The sequence below is a fragment of the Leucopleurus acutus genome (genome assembly GCF_964270905.1).
Source record: "Leucopleurus acutus genome assembly, chromosome: 9".
NCBI classification, from domain to species: domain Eukaryota; kingdom Metazoa; phylum Chordata; class Mammalia; order Artiodactyla; family Delphinidae; genus Leucopleurus; species Leucopleurus acutus.
In genome coordinates, this window is record NC_139144.1 from 96,594,827 (window position 1) to 96,612,558 (window position 17,732).

General features: G+C 40.4%; 3 protein-coding genes across 3 annotated transcripts in view; 2 read left to right on the forward strand and 1 right to left on the reverse strand.

The window, feature by feature from the left end:
* SSBP1 (single stranded DNA binding protein 1) overlaps positions 1-17,732 on the forward strand; it is a 67,732-nt gene that overhangs the window by 38,279 nt on the left and 11,721 nt on the right. The window lies entirely within an intron of this gene.
* TAS2R5 (taste 2 receptor member 5) lies at positions 250-1,823 on the forward strand (the record flags this gene model as incomplete). The annotated part of the gene is given in 4 exon segments (XM_082846860.1): positions 250-274; positions 862-1,037; positions 1,041-1,664; positions 1,668-1,823. Coding segments are annotated over 4 exon segments (981 nt in total).
* PRSS37 (serine protease 37) lies at positions 12,115-17,220 on the reverse strand (the record flags this gene model as incomplete). Its single annotated transcript, XM_082846048.1, has 5 exons — positions 12,115-12,255; positions 12,837-12,969; positions 13,586-13,843; positions 15,147-15,288; positions 17,187-17,220. 5 exons carry the CDS (start codon positions 17,218-17,220, stop codon positions 12,115-12,117), a joined length of 708 nt encoding a protein of 235 aa, XP_082702174.1.

Here is a 17,732-nt window from a genome sequence, read left to right on the forward strand (position 1 = left end):
CAGGGTATGTACACCAAAGGGTGGGAACCTTGGGCGCCATCTTAGAATTCAGCCTCCCATAAACACATTTGCATTTGGCTGGTCCCAAGGAAGGTGGGATCTGAACAGTAAATGAAGCACTTTTCCTATATTTCTTGATTACTCTGCTAGTCTTTTTTCACTTCTTTGAGCTCATCTCCTTCCTCTAAGACCTTGATGTGACATATATGTTAAGTCAAGTGTGTGTGGATAATTGATCATAAAGGGCAGATGATCTCAAAGATCCTGATTAACGGTAACGGCTCCTTTACCTGACCTCCTATATTTTTTATTATTTGGCACTTAAAATATGTTTTGGTTCTCTGATTGTTTTCTTTCCCCAAACTTCCCCTACTTCTCTCTTGAATAATGAAATATATTTTTAATTTCTGACTTTATTCGGCTTTCACGCCTATATGTTCAAAGTTCTTTTTATGAAAATAAATTTTCTTTTTTATATGAATGAGCTCACATCTGGCACTGTATAGAACCTAAGACTGTTTTGGTCTTATGTGTTGGTATCTAGATGTTAGCCCATGACCCTTGAGAAGGAGAGTCGATGTTTCTGATACGTTTCAAATCTCTAGTCTCAGGGTTTGTTCAGGGTTCATTCATGTGGATGCAAATATAGAGGGGTTTATAACTTCTAAACTCTCTGTTCCTGGTCACAGCTGTTCAGTCTGTGCTTGAGGACAGGTTACAGAAGGGTAAGACCAAATCCAGATTTTGTGATATGAAAATTTACTGTGAGTGTTGTATCCTCTTCAGGGAGTCTGTAGTTTAGCCAGGAGCCGTACGCATTCATCGGCACTGAAGCAGAGCACCTCCTGAGATGGCAGTGAGAGACTTCCCCGGCCGTGCTGACTACTGTCCTAGGACTGTTAATGCTGGTAGCAGTGGCTGAATTTCTCATTGGTCTGGTTGGAAATGGAGTCCTCGTGGTCTGGAGTTTTGGAGAACGGCTCAGAAAATTCAAGGGGTCCTCATATAACCTCATTGTCCTGGGCCTGGCTGTCTGTTGATTTCTTCTGCAGTGGTTGATTATGGTGGACTTAAGTCTGTTTCCACTTTTCCAGAGCAGCCATTGGCTTCGCTATCTCAATGTCTTCTGGGTCTTAGTAAGCCAGACCAGCCTGTGGTTTGCCACTTTTCTCAGTGTCTTCTACTGCAGGAAGATCATGACCTTTGAACACCCTGTCTACTTGTGGCTGAAGCAGAGGGCCTGTTGTCTGAGTCACTGGTGCCTTCTGGTGTACTTCATGATCAGTTTGTTACTTATAGTCCAGGGTAGCTTAGAGTTCTCCAATCTTTCCCAAGGAAACAGCAGCATTTTATACCCCCCTTCAAACTGGCACTGTCTGTATGTATTATGGCTCAATACAGGAAGTATAATGCCCTTCATGGTGTTGCTTATTTCCTCTGGGATGCAGATTGTCTCTTTGTGTAGACACCGCAGGAAGATGAATGTCCATACAGTCGGCAGGAGAGATGCTCAGGCCAAGGCTCACATCACTGTCCTGAAGTCCTTGGGCTGTTTCCTTATACTTTACATAGTTTACATCCTGGCCAGCCCCTTCTCCGTCACCTCCAGGTCTTTTCCTGCTGCTCTTACCGCTCTCTTCATCTCTGAGACACTCATGGCTGCCTAGGCTTCTCTTCATTCTGTCATATTGATCATGGGGAATTCCAGGATGAAGCAGACTTGTCAGAGAATCCTGTGGAAGACAGTGTACACTTGGAGAGAAAGGAGTGGTAAGGAGACTGTTTTGAGACACTTTTTTGATAGCTCTCCAAAAGGGGGCTGACTTTTACATATTTAAAATTTTTCTTTCTTTTTAAAAAATTTTTTAATTTTATATTAGAGTATAGTTGATTAACAATGTTGTGTTAGTTTCAGGTGTACAGCAGAGTGATTCAGTTATACATAGACATGTATCTTTTTCAAATTCTTTTCCCATTTAGATTATCACAGAGTATTGAGCAGAGTTCCCTGTGCTGTACAGTAGGTCCTTATTGGTTATCTATTTTAAATACAGCAGTGTGCACATATCAATCCCAAACTCCCAATCTGTCCCTCCCCCACCCCCAGTAACCGTAAGTTTGTTCTCTATGTCTGTGAGTCTGTTTCTGTTTCGTAAATAAGTTTGTTTGTATCATTTTTTCTTTTAGATTCCACATATAAGCGGTATCATATGATACTTGTCTTTCTCTGTCTGACTTATTTCACTTAGTATGATACTCTCCAGGTCCATCCAATGTTGCTGCTAATGGTATTATTTCATTCTTTTTTTAAAAAAATTTTTTATTGGAGTATAGTTGATTTACAATGTTATGCTAGTTTCAGGTGTACAGCAAAGTGAATCAGTTATAGATATACATATATCCACTCTTTTAGGTTCTTTTCCCATGTAGGGTATTACAGAGTATCGGGTAGATTTCTCTGTGCTATACAGTAGGTTCTTACTAGTTATCTATTTTATATATAGTAGTGTGTGTATTTCATTCTTTTTAATGGCTCAGTAAAAGTTTTCCTTCTTTAATGCTCTATCAATAAATGGGCAATAGAAAATGCAGAATAAAAATCAATACTGTTTCTCTTTTCACAATGCAAAGTACATTATTTTAATGTATGATAGAAATCAAGGCTAGGGCCTTATGTTTGGTAAATGAAGTGTTATGTTCTGTTTATATATAGAAAATAATTCCTTTCTTTTAAAATTACATATATAAGTTGTGTTTTTCCTATTATATTAAATAGAGATTAGGAACAATTAATATAGTGATCCTTAATTTTTGTGAAATTTCATCTATCTGTTAATGTTAGTCATTTTAGATAAGCTTAAAAAAAAGTACCAAATAAGTTTCCCATTTCTCTACTGTAGTTGGTCTCGCTATCTAACTGAAAAACAAAACAAAATATATTTCTATTTCTGGGAGTTTCTTTGAGCCCTAGACTTGCCTTTCAGGATAAAAGTCAGTTGGCTGCCACAATTGGTATTAAGTTCTGAGCCCAGGACCTAGGGTGGGGCAAGATGGGAGTGAGGGGCACTTGCTTCTGCTCCCTGAAAGAACATCGCTCCCTGGAGAGGTCAAGCCTTATTTTCTTTGGTCATTTGACCATCCTGACTGTCCACTCTGGCCTCTCCACAGCCTAAAGTCAGAGTTTTAGCATGTTGGCTCTTTGAGTTGGATGGAGATCATCTAGAACATCAAATCCATGGAACTGTGTCTGTTTTTGTTTCTTCCTAAGTTCTTGGTGCCTAGAATATTACCTGACCCATAATAAACAATAAATGTTTTGTAAATGATTGATTAGCTGTGTTAACTAGTCTTTTAACTCCTTTTATATATTACAGAGAAATTGAGGCCCAGAGAGGGCAATGGCCTGCCCAGAGTTTCATAGAGAGCCAGAACTAAGTTTTCTGACTCCTGGTCCAAGGCTCTTTCCTTTATATCACACTACTTTGCTAAAGAGTTAGCTTTGCCTTTCCCTCCTTTGAATCTTGTCCGTTTTTGTATATACTTTCTCAGCCTTCTTTTTAGGCTTATTTGAACACATTTCCTTTGGTTCAGTTCTAAAGGATCTGTAATCCAAGGGACAATACTTGATATACTTAAAATTTTTTTTCATTTCTACTTTCATTAACATGTTCTAACACATGTCTTTTCCTTATCCAAAGCTGTGAACTGAGGTATGTGCTAGCCACATGTGGATGTTAGTCATAGTTCAAGGGAGGGATAGCTCCACTGATGTCACTGTGAGCTGTGTGAGGTCAAGCACCATCTTTGTCTTCTGGAAATGATAATATTCATCCTTTGCAAGCATGGAGATGCTTCTCTAGGGTTATATTTTTAGTAGTAGAATGAATTTTCCACTATGCCATGCCTATTTTTGTACAGCTGTCTGTTGTGACCAGCTGTCATAATGATAATAACCTAACATTTGTATTGGGCTTTACACTTTATCAGGTATTCTTATATGTAGTCTATTATCTCATTTGATTTTAATAGCAACTGTATGCAGGTAGTAATTCTATCCCCATTCTATAGATGACAAAACTCAGGCTGGAGTGATGATTTGCTTAACATCATCAACTAGTAAACAGTCAGATAAAACAGTCCCAAATGTTTGGACTCCAAGTCTTGTGCTTTTACCAGTAACCCTTAAGTTCCTCTTGTTCATACTTGTAAGACTTCATGCCGGGATTAGCCTGTGGAATGCTCAAGTTTGAGAGTATTTTTAAACAGGTGAAATAAGCAACTAATCTTTCATGTTTGGCGTTGGTGGGATGCCTGGGAGTCAAGATCCAAAATCATGACAGACTGAAGTATCTATGACTTGCTTTTCTTAGGGACAAAACACTTGCGTTTTCCCAGTCATCTTTTGGGGTTGGATTTCCTTCCTTTTCCGTGCGTGATTTAGCTCATGATGGATGTGAGGCTACTTTGTGTTTTATCCAAGAAAACAAATCTGGAGGCAAATCTGTGCTCTTGAATTGAATCTTCTATAATTAAATCTTTTATAGTTTGCATTCTCCGAGCTGCAGCTGGATCCATGTTCACGTGCATAAGTGTGTATGTATGTGTGTCGGTCTTACTACTTCCCTTTCTGTTATGTGGTATGATCTCTGATGGTGCAGCCTAGAGGGGGACTAGAAAAAGATGTAAACAATACAGAAAGGTAGAAAATGTGCAGCAGCATTTCCCATTCCACTCCCTGTTATTAGTCCCACTGCCCAGATGTGGTCACATTTTACCATTTGTCTTAGTTCTTCTGGTGATTATTGTCACATCTCTAAATAATATTTCGCCTTTCTTACTTGGTTTATCAACTGTGAAACTGTAACTTTTGAATCCCATTCATCAAAGTTTGGGAATCATCTCACTTAACCCCAGATTTATTCCCCTCTTCTATATTTGATTAGTTTTATTTACTTGTCATTCTTCTGGTTACTAATTTTGTAACTTCAAGTAATATGTTTTTCACTTTACTTTTTGAACCATAACTTATGACAGTGTCTACAGAATCTGACTATGTAGAAGTAAGAAATTAGTGCTTTAACTCTCATGTACTTTTCCCACATCCCAACTCATGTGTCCAACTTGAAATGACTTAAGGAGGAAATTAATTTATCGGAAGGAAATTGGCTATCTCTTAGAATCAATGGGAAGTCTGGAGAGTCAACATCAGAATGGGAACCAAGAGGGTTTAAACAACTGAGAACACAACCAAGTCCCTCTAGAGAGACTGATGCTGGCAGCAACACTCACATTTCAACTGTCAGCATTATGTCCTAGACAGTGCCACTGCCTCTGTGAATGTGTCCCTTTGCATCATAGTACATAAGCCCTGGCTAAGAGCTTCTGGTTGGCTGATTCTAGGTCACACACCTGCCCTAGATGATAGGTCCTGTGGTGAAAAAAAGTCTGATTTCCCTTTGGCTTCTAAAATATGTATTTTTAAATTAGATGAAATAATGTACTCAACAATGAGGTTAAGTAGCAGAATCGATACAGCAGACGGTCGATTAATGAACTGGAAGGTTAGCTCAAATAACTCTCTCAGAAGGTTATCAGGAAGCAATAAAAGGATGGAAATAGGAGAAACAGGCAAAAAATTAAGCATATAGATTGAAGACAAAAGAAACTACTGGGGACAACTTTCTCTCAATTAAAGAGAAAACGTTAGCAATATATAAGCATTTTAAGAGCAAAGCTGAAAACTTTGCTGAGGGGCTTTCCTTTAGTGGGAGCTAGTGGAGTGACTTCAAGAACTTCTACATTTTATGTTAAATACAGTTATCATAGGAGCCAGCAATTCCTCTCATAGGTATATAGCCAAATGAAATGAAAATATATGTCCACACAAAAATTTACCAATGAATGTTCATGGCAACACTGTTCATAATAGTCAAGAAGTGGAAACAACCCAAATGTCCATCATCCGATGAATGGATAAACAAAATGTGGTGTGTGTGTGTGTACATGCACACACATATTATGATGGAATATTATTCAGCCATAAGAAGGAAAGAAGTACTGATAGATGCTGTAACACAGATAGACCTTGAAGCATTATGCTAACTGAAGGAGCCTGTCACAAAGACTGCATATTATATGATTCCCTTTCTATGAAAGGTCCAGAATAGGCAAACCTATAGAACCAGAAAGTTGATTAGTGGTTTCCAGGTGCTGGGGAATAGAGGTATTGGGTAGTGACTACTTATGGGTATAGGTTTCTATCAGGGTCATGAAAATGTTCTAAAATTAGATGGTGGTAATAATTGCTTAAGTCTGTGACTATATGAAAAACCACTGAATTATACATATAAAGACACATTGAAGAAATTAAAGATGTAAGTATTGGAAAAGAAGAAATAAAACTTATTATTTTAATATATGATTGTCTACATAGAAAATCCCAATAATCTAAACAATTTTAGGAAATAAGTTAATTTAGAAATGTAGCTATATATAAGGTCAATACCCAAACGTTAGTGTGTTTCTATATAGCAGTATGAAACCAGTAAACCTGGGTTTTCAGAAAACCATTTTTCGCAGCCTCTAGTGTGCTGTAAAATTCTGGGAAAGCTTTAGTTAGTACAAGCTTCATGGTGAAAGTCAGTTTCAGGTTCTCAATCTTGGCTGCATATGAGAATCACTTTGGCAGATTAAAAAGTATCCCAAGTGCCCAGGTCTTGCCCAAGAGCAATTACATCAGAATCTCTGAGATAGGACCCAGGCATTATGTCTTTTAAAGTTCCTCATGTGATTCAGATGTGCAAAAAAGGTTAAGAAAAATAGAGTATTAATCTCATTGAAGTTTTCTTAGCATAGTATCACTGAGATGAACTTACCTTGAAAATAAGGTAAAAGATAACTTTAAAAAACAGGTATCAACAGTTCAGGCTTTTTTTCTTTTAATAAGGTTTTATAATTCAGCACTGGATAATTCTGAGGAACTAGTAAAAGAGTTGGAGGAACATCTGATGACAGCGGCCTTCACTTCAAGGCCCCGAGCTTTGCAAACTGGCTTTGGGTTTTCCCAGTATCCCCACAGGAGCAGTAGCCAATCCAAATCCTTACCTCTAGATCCATGTCCTGGATGTTCCCTGGATGGATCCCCTACCCTCTTCCCTTCTTTTGTCCATTCATCGTCATCGCCTTCTGGGTACATTCAGGCTCAGGAGCCACATTTTGTCACACTTTATTATTACAACTTGTCATAAACACATTCCTCATCCTCACTTTCTCACCCCTGATTGTGGCATTTTCACTGTTCTCTGTTTATCATGATATCTCTAGGAGAGCAGACACCACCTTTCCCAAACACCTTTCAACTCTATTTTCTGCATTCCCAAGGAGAATTCTTAGAACCTGCTCCAGTTTTGGGGATCCTTGTCAAATGAATCTCAATATGTACTCTCTTTGAAATGTTACCCCAGTGCTCCCAATTCCACTTTAGTTTTCTTTCACAGTACTTATCTGACATACATTTTAAAATTTAACTACCTGTACCTTTAAACTAGAATGTATACTCCTTGAGGACAAGAATCTTTTTCTTTGGTTTTCTTTGTGTCTTCAGTGTTTAGAATAGTAGATATTGTTGAACGAATAACTATGGGCACAAAAATGGAGCCATAACATATATACTATTTCATAAACTGAGTCTTACGCTTATAATTTTTATGACAATACATATTCTTTTACAACACCATTTTAAATGATCACACATATTATTGTATACGGTTGTACCGCCTTTTTAGAAATAAGCGATACTCTGTGGCCCCCACCCCACCAGGTTTTGCTCTCTACAGTGCTGCAGCAAACATCCTTGTAAAACTCTAAAGGTAGAAGGCAGAATATGCATAATTTGAAGGTTTATCATATGCATTGCCACATTTTTGTAGAAAATGAATATGTACTTCCACCAGAAGTGGGATCCTAATTTTAAATAGGGTAGTCAGACAAGACTTCACTAAGAAAATATTTAAACAAAGATTTTAGGAAGTGAGGCAGGTAGCCATGCAGGAACCTGGGGAAAGTGTAAAAGTTTGAGGTAAGAAAGTGTCTAATGTGTTCAAGGAGGAGCGAGGAGTCCACTGTGGCTGGAGTAGAGGGTGTAGTGGGCACTGAGGTCAAAGGGGCCATGGAGCCCATGATTTTAGGGACTTTATAGACCATTGTTCGAATTTTATCTTCTATTCTGAGTGAGATGGGGAACGATTGGAGGGTTTTTAGCGGAGGCAAGTGACAAAACTTGACTTAGGTTTTAAAAGACCACTTTGGTAATTGTACTGAGAATAGGTTAAATTTAGTAAGGCAAAAGTAGAAGAATAAAATGGGTTGGGGGATACCGCGCTGCTCCAGGTTTACCAGGGTGGTTGCAGTGGAGACAGGGAGATGTGGTAAGATTGTCGAAATGTTTTGAAGATAGACCTGGCAGGATTTACCTATAGATTAGATATAAGATATGAGAGACGGGAGGAATCAAAAGTGACTCCAAAATTTTTGGCCTGAGTAAATTGCAGGGTCATCAGCTTGTCATCAGTTCATATGGGGAAGATCGTGGGTGAGGCTGGTTGACTTGTGGGTAAGGCTTGGAGTTCAGTTCTGAACATGTTAAGTTTGAGATATATATTAGATATCAAAGTAGACTATATGAGTAAAATACATGAGACTGGACATCAAGGGAAAAGTCCAAACTGGAGATATATATTTGGGAGCTGTTAGATTATATATCATATTTAAAATCTTAAGACTAGCATAGATCAGTAAGGAAGTGGATGATATGGATAAGAGAAGAGGGCCAAGACTAAAACTTGGGGAACTCTGATGTTAAGAGGTTGGAGAAATGTGGTGGAATCAATAGAGGAGACTGAAAAGAAGTAGCCAGTGAGATAGATGGAAAAAAGATGACAGACATCCTGGAGGCCAAGTAAAGAAAATGTTTCCAGGAAGAGGGAATGACTAACATTTTCAATTGATGCTGATAATGTCAAGTAAAATGAGAGCTGAGAATTGACCTGTGGATTTAGAAATATACAAGTCATTGGTGACTTTAGAAAGAGTAGTTTTAGAGGGAGTGCTCTGCAAAAGCCAGACTTGAGTTGGATCAAGAGACTGGGATGGAGAGGAATTGGTGAAAATAGACAACCTTTTCAAGAAGTTTTGCTATAAATTGTAGGAGAGAATAGCAGCCGTGGCAGGGGACATGAGATCTAAATACAATTTTTTAATGAGAGATATAACAACATAGTTCTGTGTTGATGGGACTGATGGGAGGGGGGAGAGAGAGAGAGAGAGAGAGAGAGAGAAAGAGACAGAGATAGAGACAGAGAGACTGAGAGACCAAGAGACCAAAAGAGAAATAGTACCAGAGTGATTTTCTTGACTAGAAGAGAGGGGATGGGATCTAGTGAATAAGTGGAGCCTTCGCTTTAGATACAAGCTGTTAAAATTTGCACAAAATCATCAGGAAAGCCTATGTCAAGAGCAGAGTCATTTATTAATAATCGTTCCAGCTAGGGAAAACTTTATTAAGAACAGAACATCAGTGATGTCCACAGAAGGGGAGTTACAGAAGGTTTTTTAAGGGCTAGCTCTTATGATTATAAATTGGGTGATCTTTACTGGGTGAGCTTTTGGAAATGGACAATGAATAGGGATTGGTCACTTTTAATTGGCTTTGGAGCACAGAGTGCATTCAGTGTTTCTTTTTCCATCTGGATTCTGAAACTTTTGTGGTCCTTTCTTTCCAGATAGGTTGTGGTTTGTTCTTGCTTGTTTTGCAGAATTGATAATTTTCTGACAGGTGGGACTATGGATTTCATTTTCATTTCTCAGACTTCCTTTTGGTCATCCTCTGGCTGAGGCTATAGGACAGATGATTTTGAATGGTGATCCAGATCTACACTGCTGTTTGAGTTATCTTTTGTCATATTGGCAGTAATTGTGATTTAAACAAGTCCTAATCTTTCTTGTTGCTTCTATTGCATAATTGTTCTTTGCATCATTTGAGGAGACAGCAGCCGCATGGCAGCATTTAAGGGAGTTTTCACACATTTGAACATAGCACAGTTTGCAGTCTACTTCTAAGAGTGATTGATATGATTTGTTTATGCCTAAGTCATAGGCAATGGGAGTAGAGGAAATACTTTGCCTGGAATATTGTTGCCTTTGTATTCAACACTTGAAGGCTTGACTTCAACTCAAGGAATTTTTTTTTAAATGGATCTAAGTTTGTTAAGCTTGTGCCTTGACCAGGTTGCTACCTTAAAAGGAAAGAGGGCATGGGCTTTTTTAAAAATGTTTTCCTCTGACATTCTTTTTAACCTGATCTACACTTTACAGGGTCAGGAAGCAATGCCAAGTGGCAAGACAGTATTAGAAATTCTATTTTGGGAGTGGGATGAGGTTGGTGGGAAGTATCAAGGAGGCTTGGATGCCATTCTAATAAGTTTAGATATTCTCAGGGCAATCAGGAACCATTGAAGGTTTTTAAATCCCATTATAAAAAGCAGTTCTTTTAGGGGCTGTGGATTTAAAAGTTGTATTCATTTTCTATGGCTGCTGTAACAAATTACCATGAACACCTTAAATCAATAAAATATATTACCTTAAATCAATACAAATTTATTATCTTACAGTACTAGTAGTAGGTCAGAAATTTGACAGATTTCACTGGGTTAAAATCAAGTTGTCAAGGAGTGTAGGACTAAGGTCCCCATTTCTTTGCTACTTGGTGGCTGAGGGTCATTTCCAGTTTCTAGAGACCGCTCATGTTCCTTGCCTTGTAGCTCCCTTTTTCCATCTTCAAAGCCTGCAGTGGGGGGTGGGTCCGTCTCATGCTTTGAATCTCTTCTGTTGTCACGTCTCTCTGGCCAAATTTTCTGCCTTCCTCTTCCACTTTTAAGGGCCCATGTGATTACATTGGTCCCACCCAGATAATCCAGGATAATCTCAACGTCCATAAGCATAATCACATCTGCAAAGCTGCATTTTCCATGTAAAGTAACATATTCATGGGTTCTGAAGATTAGGCTGTGGACGTTTTTGGGGGGCATTATTCTGCCTGACACAGACGTCATTAAAGTATAGATTGTATTTTAAACCTTGGGAATAGAAAGTATTACTCAAGGATAGTGTGGGGTTGTTTCCTGAATCTTCATCTGCTGGGACATTACTTTAACCTTCCTTGTCCTATATGACCAAATCTCTTGGGTATCCTGAATTCCTCTATCACTTCCAGATCTGGGATACCTGGAGAGATGTTTTACCAAGTTCTCAACCAGAGGACTGGTACCTGCTTTCTTGACCTTGTTAATCCCATGGTCTGAGGCCAAACCCAATTTCTGCCCTTCTTTCACCTCCTCTCGGCTACCTCTACCTCTTAAGCTCTGTTGCTGCCCTGATACTGTGTTCTCCTTGGATCTAAATGACTTCTTCATCTTGCTCTGGAGCTGCCAGGCCTCCCTTTGGACTTGACTTGTGATTGTTGTCACTGTCCTGACATTTCTTTTCAACCTCCTACCTATCCACTAGCTCTCTCCCTTCAGCCTGCTGCATTTTTGGGAGAGTTTATTTCAGTACCCAAGATCTGAGACACAATTGAGAGCTTCAAGCCCTTTGAATGTTAAGAGAGGTAGCAGGAAAACAGAAGCCAGCGTCTGTTGTGATGCTATGGACTTGCCTATAATTTCGAGGCTAAGAGCACAGGGCTGAAAATCTGACATTTTGGGGTTCCATTTCAGGTTCTGATATTTACCAGCTATAATAATGTTAAGTAATCTATATTAGTCTCAATTTTCTTATTTGTAAAGTAGGAATAAATGATAACCTCAAAGGCTTGTTATAAGCATTAAATGAGATAATGGATATAACCCAGTACAGTGTAGAAAGTGCTTATTTCATGTTTTGTTCTTGGTTCTTCAGATCATTATGGGATGTGGACAGAGACACAAATAAGAAAACATAGGATACTGGTGTGATACATCCAAATATTTCTATTTGGATGTTTTATTTTGAATTTGGGGAAAGTTGCAGTTAGTATTGTCAATGGCAGAGCCACTGGGATGCAGAGGGAGTAGTATGGTCTTATTTGTCTTTAGTGACGTTCTCAATCCAGGTGATATATTTCTGAACATTGGTGTAGATGCCCACATCCCCTTCCCTGAAGTGTCCGACCTCGATCCCCTGTAGCTTGCCTTTGCAGATGACAGTAGCAACGGCCACCTCCTACAAGGGATCATGCAGAGAGAGGGAGAGAGACAGACATGGTCAGATCTTCTCCCTATAGGAGCCCTCTCGTCCGCAATGTGGATGCGCCCTGTCTAGAGGTAGCATGCTGCATCAGGAAGAGAGCAATGAGTTGGGAGACTGGAAGCTTGAGTCATTTATCTAGCTTTGTCGTCACTAATCTTGTGTGACATTGAGAAAGTCAGAGAAAAACCTTGCTAGAACTCACATGTAAAATGAGTCAAACTCCATTTGTTTGAACTGGTGAAGCCAGTTTCAATTTGTGAAAAGTTTCAGTTAATTTTTTAAAAGCAATGCCCGTTTCATAGTTGCATCTATGAGAATAAAAACCTAGCAAAGTGTTACTAACTCTAGATACTGTGTGATGCCCCTTTAATGAATACAGACATCTCTAAGGAGGGCCCTTTACTGAAGGTAATGGGGGGCTTTGCTGCAGCCTTATCAAATTTTCAAAAAATTATGAAGCTGTGGGCTTTCAATTTTTTAAATATCACGATTAAATAGTTAACTGGACATATATAATACAAGTAAGTGAAAGTTGAATAGAGAGAAAAGATTACCCCAAAAATTCGACTGAGCACTTTCACAAATTTAACGCATATGGAGTTTCTGTGGCTTTTTCCTTGTTCGGTTTTCTGGCAGTCTGCATCAGACATCATGGGGGCCTCCAGGTTCTGCCTTAAATCAGGGTGTCTGCCTGAGGGAAGACAGGAATAAAAGAAACCTTCCTGTTCACAATTTTTTTTTCCACAATTGTTATTTAGTGCTCCAATTACCACCTTCTATTTCAACTGGTGTTTTGTGTGTGTCTGAAGAAAATAATGAGACAAAGGGAAGACATGATTTTGTGCATGGTTAGGAGAGTTAAACTTGAGGATTTTGAAATAGCCTTTATGTCCCTTTAAAAAGCAGAGTTTTCTTTCTTCTTTGTGTCTGTTCTTGGAGGCATAAGAGGTGACCTGACTCAAGTTCTCAGGTGTCCTCCACATGTTAAGTGAGCCAGTATGGGAGAGGGGAGCACAGACTCTTTAACGTGAATTGTACCTCTGACGATCAGGAATGGCGTGGCCTCTGTGCAGAGTCAGGTGGCCTGGTGGCCCCCTCTGCCAAAGCTCTGAAGAAGCAGTGGAGCATTAGTCACCCTGGGAAGGGAGGAGCTTTGGACTTCTGGGAGGGCCTCTTTTTGTCAGACCACTCATATCGTATCTCCCTTTGGTCTCCATCCATTCTACTCCCTTCTCAGCTATACAGACATGGGTGCTCCTCTTCAGGGATAACTGATGACCCTGGTTTTCTGTGGGAGGTGCACTCACCGCTGTTGTCTTGGCTCCAGTCCAAGCCTGAAAGCATACAGATGGTGCCTGGCTTGACGGTGCTGGTGGCGAGGGGAATGGGCTGGACTTTATGGTTGAGGATGGCGGGCTTAGCCAGCCTAATGAGCATGAGGTCATCCTGGGGGGAACTATGACTGTAGTTCCAGTAGCGGACAATCTGGATAGGGTCAATTATCTGCTCTGTCCCATCTCTGATTCTGATCCTGAGATTTCCCAGCATCACTTTCAGGTTTCTGGAGGGATAAATGGTTGGAAGTAATCATCATCATCATCGTCATCATCATCTAAGCTGATGTTGAATGTTATAGTGTGCCAGATACTTTGCCAAGGGCTGTATCTGGATTCTGGATTACGTCATTTACCACTCACAACAAATCTGTGAGGTGGATTCTATTTTGAATCCCCATTTTACAGATGAAGTAACGAACGGAGGCACATAAGAGTATTCACCCATGTCACACAGTTGAGTGGTGGAGCCTTTAACCACTATGTTTTTTTATGTAGTGTCCTTAATGTAGTGGAGAAGAAAAGGATGCATGGCATAGAAATACTATTTTCCCTCCTTTCCAGCTCCAGCCTATCAGATTGGGTTATTTCCATTCTGGTGGAGGTAAGAGAATGAGGTGACTTGAGTGTTGGGTATCTCCTGTTTGCTTCATCAGATCTACTCACAACTCTTTCATCCTGCTCTGTACTTTGGAAGGTGATATATGTGGATTAAGTCAGTGGGCTTTCTGGTCCTCTAGCGTTTGATTGGTATTTGGCCAATAAGAAGCACCAGAAAGTAAGGGGAGGGAGAAGGGAGAGGTTGGAGTATTTATCCTCCCATCTTTCTTCCTGTAAGGTTGCCACAGGGCGTGGCTGTTGGCTGTCTCTTGACCAATGGTTACAGCCCCTATCAGGCAGTCCCTGCGCACAGCGCTCTCTCTCTCTGTCTCTCTCTGTCTCTCTCTCTCTTTCTTTCCCCCTCTCCCCTTGTAAACATTCTCTACCCCGCTGCTTTAGGTCTAGGGGTAGTAACTGCACCTTTCTAATACTAAACGCGGGGGGACTGAACTATTCCCTGTGTTTTCCCTATAACGAGACCATATCTTTGTCATTAGTTCTTTTTATGAACTCTCCTCAACTTAATCAAATTTGAGTGTACCATCAGTTACCTGCTGGTCCCTTAACTGACAAAACACATTCCTATTGCCAGTAGGAAACTTTAAAAACCGAAGGGAGACTGAGGAGGCATAGTACATAGAACGGGGCTCCTCAAGAGCAGCACTGCTGACGTTTGGGGCTGGGTACTGCTCTGCGGTGGGGCTGCTCTGTGGGCGGTAAGGTGTTTAGCCGCATCCCTGCCCTGGCCTCTGTTTGCTGGGTAGGCGTCCTTAGCACAGCCTCCCCCGATCCCTCATCCCATTGTGACAGCCAGAGATGTCTGCCTTTGCCAAATGTAAATACCCTGGAGGGGAAGCTGCCTGTACTTGAGAACCACCGACGCAGAATGAGTAGTAGCTGTTGCAGTGGGTAAGGATGCCCAGCACTCACGGTAGGTAGCAGTGAGCAGGCGCCAGCACCCAGCTGCTTTTGATGAGGACACCCACACAGGGGTTGAAGTGAGACTTGAGGTATACCAAATAGGGGGCATGGTCTTCTTTCTGCACGGATGATTGAGCGGGGAAAATTGTCCCTGAGAAACATATGTAAGATGTTCTTAGAACGAATAAGACAATCAACAACTTCCTAGTTGAATAGAAATATGGATGATTTTAAAGAAGTAATCAGTTGGCCAGGAAATGTGAAAATGTTTGACATTTTTTTCAAATCAAAATGTAAATCAAAATGACATAGTGTTTCATCTAATATTTATACTAATCATTTTTGTTTAATATTGGTAATATTCAGTATAAGAAAGTACAATGAGAGAGACTCTCATTTAGTGCTTATAGGAATGGGAATTTATTCTATTTTCTTGAAAAGTGATTTAGAAATGGGCATCAAAAATTGTAAATGGTTTGTCACCTTTGACCTAATATTTCCAAAGCCAAGAATTCTTGATTCTAAAGAAATAATCAGATGTAGACAAAGATTATTAATAAATGTGCTCATTTTAACACTATTTATAGTAGCTAAATGGTTGAAATATGAGTGTCCAGTGCAGTAATGTTGGACATTGAAATACAAAAGTATATGAACAAATGGAACGTCATATATATTAAAATTGTATTTGTAAAGAATATTAAACAGCAAAGGAAATATTGATAACCTTTAAGTTAAAAAATAAAAATGTACATTAATCCAGTAATCTAATTGTCTAAAAACAAGTAAAGAAACAAAAATAAACCATTAAAAATAAATAAAGCCTGGGAGTAAATTCAGACAATGCATTAGCATGTGTTGACTGAGGTGGGATTATGAATGATGTTTATTTTTTCTGCTTTTTAATATTTCCAAATTTCCTAGTATGAACATGCAGTGCTTTTATAAATGAATTATGTTATTAAAAAAAAAACTAGAGGGCTTCCCTGGTGGCACAGTCGTTGAGAGTCCGCCTGCCGATGCAGGGGACGCGGGTTCGTGCCCCGGTCCGGGAAGATCCCACATGCCACGGAGCGGCTGGGCCCGTGAGCCATGACCGCTGAGCCTGTGCGTCCGGAGCCTGTGCTCCACAACGGGAGAGGCCACAACAGTGAGAGGCCCGCGTACAGCAAAAAAACAAAACAAAACAAACAAACAAAAAAAAACTAGAGAATAAAGAGGAGGAAGGCTGATTCTAGTATCAGAAATATTGTTCTTGTCTCAGCTGCCCTTGGTTCTTATGTTAATCCTCCCCAAGCCCAGTCTTGTACCTCACCACCCCCTTCTCTGTGTGGTCACACAGTTAGAAACCCCAAGGAAAAAAGGGTGGAGTATTATTAAGGACAAGAGACATTGACCTCTTGTTCTAAGTGCTTTACATGGATTTATTTAATCTTCACAATGACTCTATAGTGTAGGTAGTAATATCCCCATTTTGACTGTAGAAACTGAAGCACAGATAGATTAATTAACTTGTCCAAGCTCACACAGCTGATTTGTGATGCAACCTAGGCAAGTCAGGGTGTGGTGGGAAAGGCCTCACCAGCAAATTCTGCCATCAGAAGAACTTCATGGTAGTCAGGAAGTGTAGGACATAGGGCCCTAGCATTTGATCTTTTCCTCCCATGTTCTCCATTCCCTGCATTCTGAGTCTCTAAGCTTTTGAAAAAGGGCGCATATCAGATGTCAAAATGAGTACTCTGTCCTTGTGACTACACTAGGCTTGCCCACTGTGTGATGAAGCCCACATTTTGGAATAACCAGGGTGGAACACTCACTGTTGAGCATTCTCTGAGGCAGGTGTACACCATAACCTACCCCATAGCTTAGCACTGGGGGCTCAGCCTGTCCCGAGAGCCTTTGGAGTCTGAGAGGGGAGACCCCTAATTATGCTTCTGACAGTTTTTCTTGACTCTTCTTTTGCACCTTCCACACATCCTGCCTCTGCCTCACTCCATCCTATATTAATCCGTGCCTTATAGGACAGAGTAGAAAGTCATGGATACATACCAGCAAGGACACTCAAACAGAAGATAAATTTCATAGCCGTCTAACTCTTTCCTTGTGAGGTGCGGAAGACCAGCAGAAAATGGAGCTCTCAGCTCAGTATCTTCCTCAGGAACACCTAGGAGAGTCAGTGGGTATGGTTAGGCATGGGGGCACGCAGTGGGATTGAAAAGCAGCTCTGGGCATAGACAGGAAGGAGGAAGAGGGCTCCAGATAGGCAGATGGAGGCCCTTCTGCTCCAGGGAAGTTGGGGGACTGTGCCTCTATTGGGGTCTCTTAGGGAAGGACAAGGAAGCCTAGTTCCTAGACTTCTGCATCCAGGTCCCTCTATTTGCTGTCCCTAAAAGCCCATCTGCCTAAAAGTAGTTAAACTGTCCGTGGGAAAGGGAGCTCCAGGCTTAGGACTTATCTCCCCATGGAGTTTTTCAGGCCAGGGCTGTGGGGGACAGGATTCTCCACCTTAGTTCATGAAGACAGTGTGCTCAGGTTTGCTCTGAACTCCCTTAACAGTTACTTATCCTTTCCTTCAGCCCCTCCCATCTTTATTAC